Here is a 10907-nt window from a genome sequence, read left to right as displayed (position 1 = left end):
TGCCATCACATACTCTAAACATCCTCACAGTTTCATCACTGGTTCACAACAGGGCATTCAGCCAGAACACTGGCATTCTGCATCTCTACTGTTGCAGTACTGAGTGTTAGGTCTCAGGTACTAAACTTGAACGTTCAGGATTGTAAGATCACACAAATTCAATATAAAAGAGGGAACAGTCTGTTGTAAAAGTATGGCAAATACACACCCATATTATAAACTGTTAACTTAATGCAGCCTTCATTTCACCATGTTAGAAACTATTCAAAAATGGTTTCGTAATGGTCTCGTGATTCCGAACAGTCACAGATTTGACTCTAAAGTCAAAGTAAGAGCTGATGATGCATGTGCTCAATGTTCTTCATCAGGAATGGTGTTTTAAATCCCATTTGCCATTGCATCGACAGAACATTACTGTCTGTTGGTGCGGACACTAATATAGTTGTTATGGTTATTGTTATAGTTATCATTCTTTGTGCCTTTACAGTTGTGAAAACATTGTGGTCAATATTGTATAATTCAATTATCACCAATTTTGTATTGATATTATATTACTTTTTATTTTTATTTTTTAGAATTATTAGGTATTTAAGGGATTTCTTCTATAATGTATAGTTAAAATATAATAGATAAGAAATTAATAAGGAAATGCTTTACAGAGTTTTCATGTACAGTAGATAAAGATTTTTTTTTAAAGTTTTATAATGTGTTTCATATTATGATTGTATATGTCAAACAAATAATGTATATAGTTTCACATAATCATACTTTCATTATAAGGGTATTATTATATTAAAAGTGTCATAAATATATTATTATATATAATATTATTATATTTAGGTGTTTCTAGAAAAGTATAGGTAAAACAAAAGTAAAACAATCCTTATTGGCTGTTAATGTTATATTGAGAATGAATTATCTATTTGTTTTGTGGTGTGTTTCTGATTGTTAATTATTAAATTCAGAATGAGGGAAATAAATATTCATATAGATACATCTGTCAGAGTTCCTATTAAAAAGCCTCAGAATGGCATCTAGTGAACCTGACAGTAATTGTACCCCTGTACTACTTTGGTAGGTCAGAGTAATGTAATCTTAGGACACCAGTTATAATCTGAGCCATGATATTTAACTCATCTCACCTCTGCAGATCTTTCATGTCTGGAACCTACACATATATTTGTTGGTTCTTTCTCTCTTACTGTGCCTAAAACACCACAACCCCATTAGAACAAGCTTAAGCAGAACAAAAACAGAAAAAATAAATATAAATAAATATCTAAATAAAAATAAAACTCTGTCTCATTAGTGTTTCCTCCATTAACGGTGTGGCATCTCTAACCCTGTTCTCACAATTTTCTCTAACCCATTTCCCACAATGCATTGGGAAGGAGAGCAGATTATATCCCCAGAACTACTCGTGTTTCTCATAATGCACTGCAGTGAGGGCCAGCTCTGTCATCTTGGGCCTGTTCGAGGGCTTGACCTGCTCTCTGTCCCCCACGCCATTACACACATCATTGCCATCACTTATTGACATTCTAGGACTCCAAAAGACTGTGCCATCGACACACCTGTTGTCCTTTCGATTCCTTCATCTGTGTCCAGTGTGTCAGCTCCTCCTCCCCAGAGCTGTTCAGCCCCAGAGAGATCCAGCCAATCATCTCCTTCCGTTTCATGCTGCGCTTGTTGTAGACCGACAGGATGAGTGTGACGTCGGAGAGCTGGAACAGAGCGACTTGGAACACGAAGGTCTCCTTGTAGGTGGGGTTGGGTTGGCCTCGGCAAATGGACGTCTTACACTTTGACATCTCTTGACCCATTGAGTTCAGTAGAGTCAGCTTTACATAAGTGTCTGAAACAGCATGAAACAGGATGTCATTCAGAGAACATTTCATACTATGAGCAGTAGTCCTAAAACCTTTACGATCAAATCAGTCAAGACTAAATTTGATTTGACCATGAGAAATTTGAAATGACTTTCCTCCGCACTTGCTTACAATGATTTTCCCAATCAGTATTTAGATTTTTTTCTTTAAAATATATTTTTTAAATATAAATTTTAATATTGTCTAATATTAAAAAAGAAAATACATAATAATATAATATAATTAATATAATATAATATATAACAATATCATTTCTTTTTACCCAATTGGGAAATTGTTTTATATGTTAATTTCACAGCCTTTTGTTAGATTTATTCTTAAAAACAAGAAAACTCAGTGTTAGTGACATATAGATATATTATAAAATAACTATATCTTGTTTTAAGGCTGTTTAGACATTTCTTTTAACTGCAAAACAAGACAATAATTCAGATTTGAAAAAAGTAAAAAAAAAAAAAAAGTAAAAGTAAAATAAAATAAAAATAAAATAAAAGTTTTCCGCTGGGAAAAATTACAAAAAGATAATACAATTAAAAAAACTAGGTTCGGAAGTGAGGACGTTAAATTAAGTAACCGGATATAACATTGTGGTACAGTTCCTCTGCCACATGGAGGTTTTCAACGCTACGGTTCCAGCCTGGCAACGCTTCAGTCTCTCAATTTATCTGAAAAGCAATTGATTATTCCATTCATTAATACAGGATGCAATTTATTGGCTGAAAATGGGCCATTCAGTTTCTTTTTTGCATTAACGCTCGGCACGAATCAATGCTCACTGATTAATAATTGAGTCCCGCATCACTCCTCTGTCTTCTCCTTTCAGAACCTTTTGAACTGCGACTCTACAGATGCATTCAGAGCAGACTCTGCGGTAGCTCGAGGCCTTTCACCGGGTTTAATTCAGAGTGCAGTTGAACTCCTCTGAGCATGCTTTCTGCTGCCCTGCCTGAATACACTACAATACAACAGACGTTAGTATTCTCTGTGTCTTTGTGTCAGGGCGACGGTTCTGTTCCACGAGTCATCGAGTGCGGGCGTCCTGTGGAGTCATCCTGCTGCGTTTTCAAGAAAATGTTTCACTCTCCTCTATTTTTCCAACTAATAGAAGAGCCAAGCTAAAGAAGCGCTGATTTCAGAGATGGGAACACAGACTCATACCTGACACTGAGGAAATCATCTCCAGCTCCTCAAGCTGAATGTGAAAGGATTTCATTAACCGTTAAGGAGGGTTGATTAGACTCTGTGATGCAGTTATTCAGGAATCTGAACACTTCCTGTCACAGCCACAGAAATCAACTTCTAGTAGTCTACAGTATGTCACATTACCTAAAATCCTGGTCATTCTATTTGCAACTTTTGTATCCTAAATATGACTAAATATTAAAATAGTAATAATACTATCAAATTATTATTATTTGATTATTATTATTATTATTATTAATAAAATATAATAATAAAGATTTATTAAATTAATAATAATAATGGGAAAAAATTATTATAATAATTGAAAACAAATTATAAAAGTGTTTTAAACATATTTAATTGATATCTTAAGTTAACAGTGAGATCCCCAAAAATACATTTTGTAAAAAAAAAAAAAGTCCACTCTCCAAACACAGAAGAATCACATGGCAACAAGTCTACAAAGATTTCTACATCTTTCTGGCAACTACCAGTCACATGACAGGAAAGATTCAAATGATCCAAGCAAATGATCTAGTAAATGTGTTTAAAAAATCCAAACATTAAAGAAAAAGACACATGGTTACGGGACACATGCAAACATCACTATAGAGGACAGAAAATAACAGCATACCATCCAATATAATGTCTAAAATAACAGCGTTTTAACCTTCTCCATGGATGAAGACCGAATGGATAACATATTTCACATGTTTTCTAAATCTTCCTCCTGTATTGAGTTTTACACTAATTTGCACTCAAATTTTCCAGAAGGTCAAACCTTCAGTATCCATGTAGAAGTGCTCGCCAGTCTAAAAACAAGGATCGATGATGAAGAGAGGACACATGAAAACAGAAAGATGGATGAACAGCGTCCGATGCTGATAAAGGTAGCTAGCCACAGAAAACTCACCTCGGATTATGTACACCTGCCCACCTATCAAGTGCTTTAGACAACAGAACAAACCATCTGACAACAGGAGAGGAGTGACAGCAAGAGCAGAGGGGATCGGCAGACATCAGGGAGAAAGAGAGAATATCAACAACAGCAGGAGAAAAAGAGTGGGTCAGAAGGTCTGAAGGTTCAATGACCACATTAGGTCAGCTGTAACGTGTTCATAAAGCACACTGCATCACTTCAGGTTAAGGGCCAATGCATAAGAAAAACATGCAGCCTTCATTACCATTTCATAACGCTATCTGAAAACTACAAGGTGAATGTCGTTTAATGACATGATGGTATTTATGAGCAGTTATGAGTGCTTTCTGAAGGCTCTTATATTGCGCTCTTTGACTGAAGTGTGACGGAAGCTTTGGGAAGGTTTGTTTAAGGCAGCATTTATCAGAAGGGTGACAGAAAATTATGGAGAGAGAAAGAAAGAGGGAGCAACTTTGAGGTCAAAAGGTGAGAGGTGACACTATTTGATGCTGCAAACCTTATATAAGATGATACAGGAAACACAAGACTGATCTGATGGTGAAGTGCTCTGGAATGGCTATCTAAAGCAATCATGTTAAATAGATTTTGGACTCACTGGGAGGTTTATTTGCTGCCAGGTTTTTAAAGTGGCTTCCTTTGATGACCTCCACAGAGAGACGTCCCGTAGTGGCGTTGTACACAAGCCCCAGCAGGATCTCCGGAGCCGATCCCTGACCAGCAGACGGGAACGACGAGGCTGTCTCGCTGCATGATACGTCTGACATGCTTGCCTGAGAGTCACTGCCCTGGGACACACATAATCTTTGATTACTGAAATAAATGAACTTTTCCACGACATTCTAATTTATTGAGATGCACCTGTACATATATTTTTAAATATCTTTTTGTGCATTATGCTGATAATTGAATTTTTTTTAAATTAAATTAGAAAGAAGCATTTTTAGTAGTTTACATATTATGGACATAAGATTTTATCACACTCACTGGTATGTTGCAGCAGGGGTCCAGTATGATGGGGACTGACATCTTGCCTTGCAGGTTGAGTTTGGTGAGGTAGAACACCTTCTCCCCGAGAGCCTTCTCCTTCTTCATCCTGCGGATGCTGTACAAGCGGAACCGGACGGCATAGTTCCCGATCATCTCCGACTCGATATGGCTGAAGTGAAATGTCTCTGTGAAGACAGGGCAGGGGCCACGCTGGATGATGGTTTTCGCCCTCTGTTTTTTGGTGGGCAGCAGCACCAGATGCACCTGCCAGGAGATGTTACCCACCCGTTTGAGAGAAGGAATGTCTGTCAGCGCTGTTATCGTGATGGACAGACACTGGTCAGACGAATCGTAGTTGAAGATGACGTCGAGAGTTCCATACTGAGCAAGAGGCTCAGGGTCATAACCTTTGGGAAGCTGAGCCGCCGATCCACGTGCAGACAGATTCTACAGAGATGATTGATAGAAAAAATAATAGATTTAGAGGGAGTAACAGTTACCATCTGAGGCTTGAGGTAGTGCATGTCAAGTAGATGAATATGGTACCTGTGCGGGAGTTTACATTTATATGGGCTCTTATATGACTGCTTTAAATCTTAAAAACACATATTCGATGATGTATGAAAACATTTTCAATGATTGATGGCTACGACAAGATTTTTATTGCTGTCATTCATATAACAAAGTTAGACAGAGGATGTGGCTCAGTACGTTCACTGCTGCATCACACTGCTGTAAACATATCAATTATTACGGAGGTGTCTACAGCACATGCATATTAAATTATGAAGTCGTTAGTGCATGCATCTGTGTTTGTATGCATGTGATCTTATTCTTAAGGTAATGAAACCATTAAGTACCAAAGCTAATTACACATGACAACAATGCCCTAAAAACAGAGTTGAACTAAACTAAAAGTGAAGTGAAAGTCAAGTGACATGTAGGAATTAGTGCTCTGCATTTATCCCATCCAAAGTGCCCACACACAGCAGTGAACACACACACACACACCGTGAACACACACCCGGAGCAGTGGGCAGCCATTTTTTGCTGCGGCGCCCGGGAGCAGTTGGGGGCCTTGCTCAAGTGCACCTCAGTCGTGGTATTGAAGGTGGGAGAGAGCGCTGTACATTCACTCCCCCCACCTACAATCCCTGCCGGTACGAGACTTGAACCCGCAACCTTTGGGTTACGAGTCCGACTCTCTCACACACACACACACACACACACACACACACACACACACACACACACACGTGTATGTACTTAAACTATATATTAATTATAAATTACATTTGGTCTTTGTTTTTTAATATTTTCATAAATTATTAATATTCAAAAATAATACTTTTTACAATAAAATTAGCATAAAAATGAATTTAGACTATATTTATACTATAAAACTAATTTACGCAATAATAGTTTTTAGAATATTCTTTGGTCATGTCTAATCTCACCTAGGGTCACCAAGTGAGTTGAACTGCCAATGGAGTTGCCTCAAACAAAATAGGTCCATGAGACCCCTGGTGATGTGGAACTTCCATCTTTGCAGTAAGTGATTTGTGCATATACAGATTTCTTTGCTGAAACACACACCTCTGGGCTGAGTACAGCAGTGCTGTCGCTGGGAACATCTTCTTCATAGCCCTTGTTAAGGAAACTCTCTGTTTCCTGTGCTCCGCTGACCTCACTTGGAGATTTTCCATAGCTGTGTTGGGGGCTCTCGCTCCCATGGGAAAGGTCACATTTGGCATCGCCCAGGTCAGAGGGTGTGCACGACATACGTGGTGACCTTGAACCCGCAACCTTTACGAGTCCGACTCTCTAACCATTAGGCCACGACTTCCCCACGACTAAAAAAGACAAAAGCTTCTCACTATAAAACAGTTTGAATGTTTTTGAATAATGTCTTTTTAAAGTGGGGTGTTGAGGGAATTTAGAATATGACTTACAAAAAAGTATTAATATGTTTGATATTTTGTATGTAACAATGAATTTAGCCCAGATCACTGTGGCAGAGAATCACCATTTACATGTCTAAATTTGATCAGTCCAAATACACAGATCATTTGCTTTAAACTGAAATTTCATTCACCATGTACTCACCCTTATATCTGTTGAAAAAACGTATTAATGTGTTATGCTTTTAAATATTATTTTACTGCAGCTCATCCAATGGTGGAGTCCGTCTCATCCGCTGGATACAGTTTACTGATGAGGAGGAAAGTCAGAGAGTGCCATTTAGACAAGTGTTCTCAGGCAATATTTAAAAGCAAAAATGTGGGACAGGAAATGGCAAATATCATCTTAAATAATTTAGAAAGTGCATTAATTGGAGTGAAAGTTTCTTTGAAGTAACTTTGAGTTCAGCTTTATGCAAATGGCAGAGTGAAGCAGGATCGTGATCTCAGTAACTCAACGTCATTCATTCTCACATGAGACTGAACCTGCAGCCTTAGTGTTTTTATGAGACCAGATAGATATCTATTAGGCTTGTAATTTATGAAACAACTTGTTATATGGCATTCAAAGCTCTCTAAAGAAAGCCTAAAACAAGAATGGTTATTTAAAACTCTCAGCTTAATTCAAGAAAGGTCAAAACCTGATTTTACACACAGTGTAATAAGACTATCCCTTACACCTGCATCTTCATAAATCATTCAGTTGTCCTCCAAGAGCTACAAACTGCTGCGTATGTGTATGCATATGATTAAATTAAACAAATCAGTGTGTTTCATCATGTCAAATGAAGAAAATTAGAGGATATGCTGATGCTGCTAGTGGCTCTGTGAGACTCTGAAATTGAGATGAATGGCAAAACGTGGCCTGATTTACCTGCATTCACCATACAAGTTAAACTGCTCTGTAAAGAGAATGAACCAATTGGCCTGTTGCCATAGTAACATTCTGCTGATCAGGACAGGAAGATTTAGAGATCTCATAAATACTGCGCATTCTCTCTCTCACACACACAGACACGCTTCTGGGAGTGTGGCTGGGATAACTGGTTCTGACTATTAGGAAGAGACATTGCTGATGCTGTGAATTTTCAAGTGGGGGATTAGTTATCCACTTTCTCTAAACTTCCTCACTTCCTAGATGCTAGTTCTCAGTAATAATAATTTTCATTATTTCTCATTTAATATATTTTTTGTTACAAATTGCATTATTAGCAAAATAATTGTAAACTTTAATAATAATAATAAAATAATAATGGCATTTGTTATTAGAATAACAATAATAATAATTATAATAAAGCATTATTATTAGCAATGTTCATAATAATACAAAAATAATCAACTGTTTTTGCATTTTAACTTTTAAAATTATGTTGATAATACAATTTGTAATGGAAATTATTATTATTATTAATGCTTTAATGACAGCATGCACTTGAGTTGTTTGTGCAAATCCAAATGCTGATACATGTTCTCCAGCATAATTTAAGAATAACCCAAAGAGCATCTTGTGCTTCAGTGGAAGCAAGAACATCTGGAGTTCACATGAACAATGTCACAAATTTACTTATGACCAAGAAATAGAACAGAATCAGAAATATTACTTCTTCATTTTACATCACAACATTTCTTTGTTTTTACACATTTCATAATCCTGAAACAGAGAAGCATCAAGATATGACAGTACAAAAGATGGAAACTCAGAAATAAAATTCACTTTTAATGAGGAAGGAGGAAAGCAATATCACTATGATTAAGATGATGGAGGAGCATGTCCGCTTGCCTTCTGTGTCTCAATGCTGAAGGACGTCTTTGATCATAAACACTAGTATTTTCAACCTCAGGCTATGAACAAGAGCAAGAGAAATGTGTGCCCTATATCTCAATGATGTTTTGATCAACTCTCATGTCAGACATTTCTCATGTTTCAATTTGATCTGAATGCCAGAATATATGCCATAACTATAATATTCAGTATCATCAGGACTTCACTGAGCGATTAGTAACAAGACATTTACGGCTCAGTTAACTTGATTTTCCCAAGCAGCTTGCTATGAATGGGAAAGCTAATGCTTTAGCAAGGTTTTATAAGGCTCTTTGGTTCTAACAGCAAACACTCAGCTCATTTGTTATGCATGTGTAAGAATAAGTTTGTGTGCACAGTATAAGTTTGTGTGTGTTTTTATATGTTTGTGAGCATTCAAGCAATATGTAAATGTGTGTTAGCTCCACATGTATTATACAGATGGCCTGAGGCTACAGCCTCTTCTGCCTCCAGGAAAACAGCTCATGAGAAAAGCATGCGGCTCTATCTGTCTCTCTGTGCAGTAGTTCACAGAAACAGAGGGGGAAATCAAAGAGACATATCCACCAGGTTCCTGCTTTTTTCTTTCTGACAGCGCTTCCCTTTGACACATTTTCCTTCTTTCTCTTCATAGCCATCTGTAATCTCTCTACTGTGTTTACTCTACTCTAAGGTGACCAGATTTCTGAAATGAAAACCGGGGACATTTCCTAGTTCAGTGATCAAAATATCATTGAAATCTCACTTGTGATTATCTACTAATTAAAAGACAGGGACAATATATTTGTGTATGTTTTCCATATATTAATATCATAATTAATATATACAATGATGTTTGAGGATCAAACTAATCTTAGTTTATTAATCAGCCTACAATTCACCAGAAAGCACACTATGAAAAGTAAATAGTAACTATTGCAAAAAGTAAACAGATCTAAATAGAATTATAGCAAAATTATGAATAAAAATAAAACAATAAACATGAGAACATATGATAAATGAAACGGTATTTAACAAATATTTTTAACATTTTCTGACAGTATTTAAAGGTGACATATCATGAAAATCTGACTTTTACAGGTTATTGATTTATTTACTGTATATTGCTGCTGCCACACAGATCTAAAATAATCATGCGATTTATTTCCCAGCTGTTTACCTTCACAGACATAACCGACTGTTTTTGTAACTCGTGTGTTTTTAACGTAAACTTGTGTGTGAATGAGAACTTAGTTTAGTACTCACATGCTGTGACATGCCGCTTTCTGTCTGTGTGCTTTCAGAAAACCATATATCAGAAGTTTAAACTCATATGGTTTAAAACGCATGATTTCAGCGCTATAAACATGATAATCAGAACCAAAACAGATGTTTTTTAGCAGGTACCAGATGTAATGGCGCAGATCTATTCTGGAAGAGGAGGAGGAGAGCAGCAGCTCATTTGCATTTAAAGAGACATGCCCGAAAAACACTCAGAAAAGAGATATAATAAATGATCTGTTGATTATTTTGAGTAGGGCTGTCGCGAGTCGTCGATTCTATTCGACTATTCGATTTTTAAAAAAAAATCATCGACTTCATACTGCCTGCATCGACTAAGCCGGCAAAATACCGGAAGTGCCGCATTTCAGGCAAGACACATGATTTGGGAAACACTGGCCTTTGTGCTTCTGAGGACTTGTTCATTCTGAGGACCATGATGCACTACTTCAGCAGCTCATGTCACAAATGCATCAATGAATCTGTTTTTCGGATAATGTTAGATGCGGGTCATTTATTTAAAGGTGACATATCATGAAAATCTGACTTTTACAGGTTTTAAGTGCTATAATCAGGTCCCCAGTGCATCTACCAACCAAGGAAACGTGAAAAAGATTAACCCAGTAACTTTGTTTTGGGAAGCCTTTTTCTGCAATCCTCTGAGGAAAAGAGCGTGTCTGATTTCGCTCCCTTGGTGACGTGGCAAAGGGATCTCATTATAATATTACCGCCCCTTAATCTGTAAGTTTACACCCATGGCGCCGTTATTGCGTTTTCGCAAGCGACAACGGTGTACCAGTTCTAATGTCATGGCGAAAGTTTGAGCAAAACATGCTAACTGTAGACTGCTATAGAACACTATTTACAGTCCCAGCCTCAGAGGAGAC

At 37.1% G+C, this 10907-nt stretch overlaps 1 protein-coding gene across 1 annotated transcript in view; it reads right to left on the bottom strand.

Moving 5' to 3' along the window:
• Positions 1-847: 847 nt before the first annotated feature.
• The window catches only part of LOC107757094 (synaptotagmin-14-like), a 64048-nt gene continuing 53988 nt past the window's right edge, over positions 848-10907 (bottom strand). The window contains exons 5-10 of the mRNA XM_016574472.1: positions 7161-7209; positions 6595-6790; positions 4996-5445; positions 4607-4796; positions 3985-4041; positions 848-1855 (exon numbers count right to left, since the gene is read on the bottom strand). Of these exons, the coding sequence (XP_016429958.1) occupies positions 1542-1855; positions 3985-4041; positions 4607-4796; positions 4996-5445; positions 6595-6790; positions 7161-7209 (1256 nt within the window). The 3' untranslated portion in view covers positions 848-1541. The remainder of the gene's footprint in view (positions 1856-3984; positions 4042-4606; positions 4797-4995; positions 5446-6594; positions 6791-7160; positions 7210-10907) is intronic.

The sequence above is a fragment of the Sinocyclocheilus rhinocerous genome, unplaced genomic scaffold (assembly GCF_001515625.1).
Source record: "Sinocyclocheilus rhinocerous isolate Xijiao unplaced genomic scaffold, SAMN03320098_v1.1 scaffold503, whole genome shotgun sequence".
NCBI lineage: Eukaryota > Metazoa > Chordata > Actinopteri > Cypriniformes > Cyprinidae > Sinocyclocheilus > Sinocyclocheilus rhinocerous.
The sequence above is the reverse complement of the archived record's forward strand: the minus strand, read 5'-3'. Positions and strand labels throughout refer to the sequence as shown.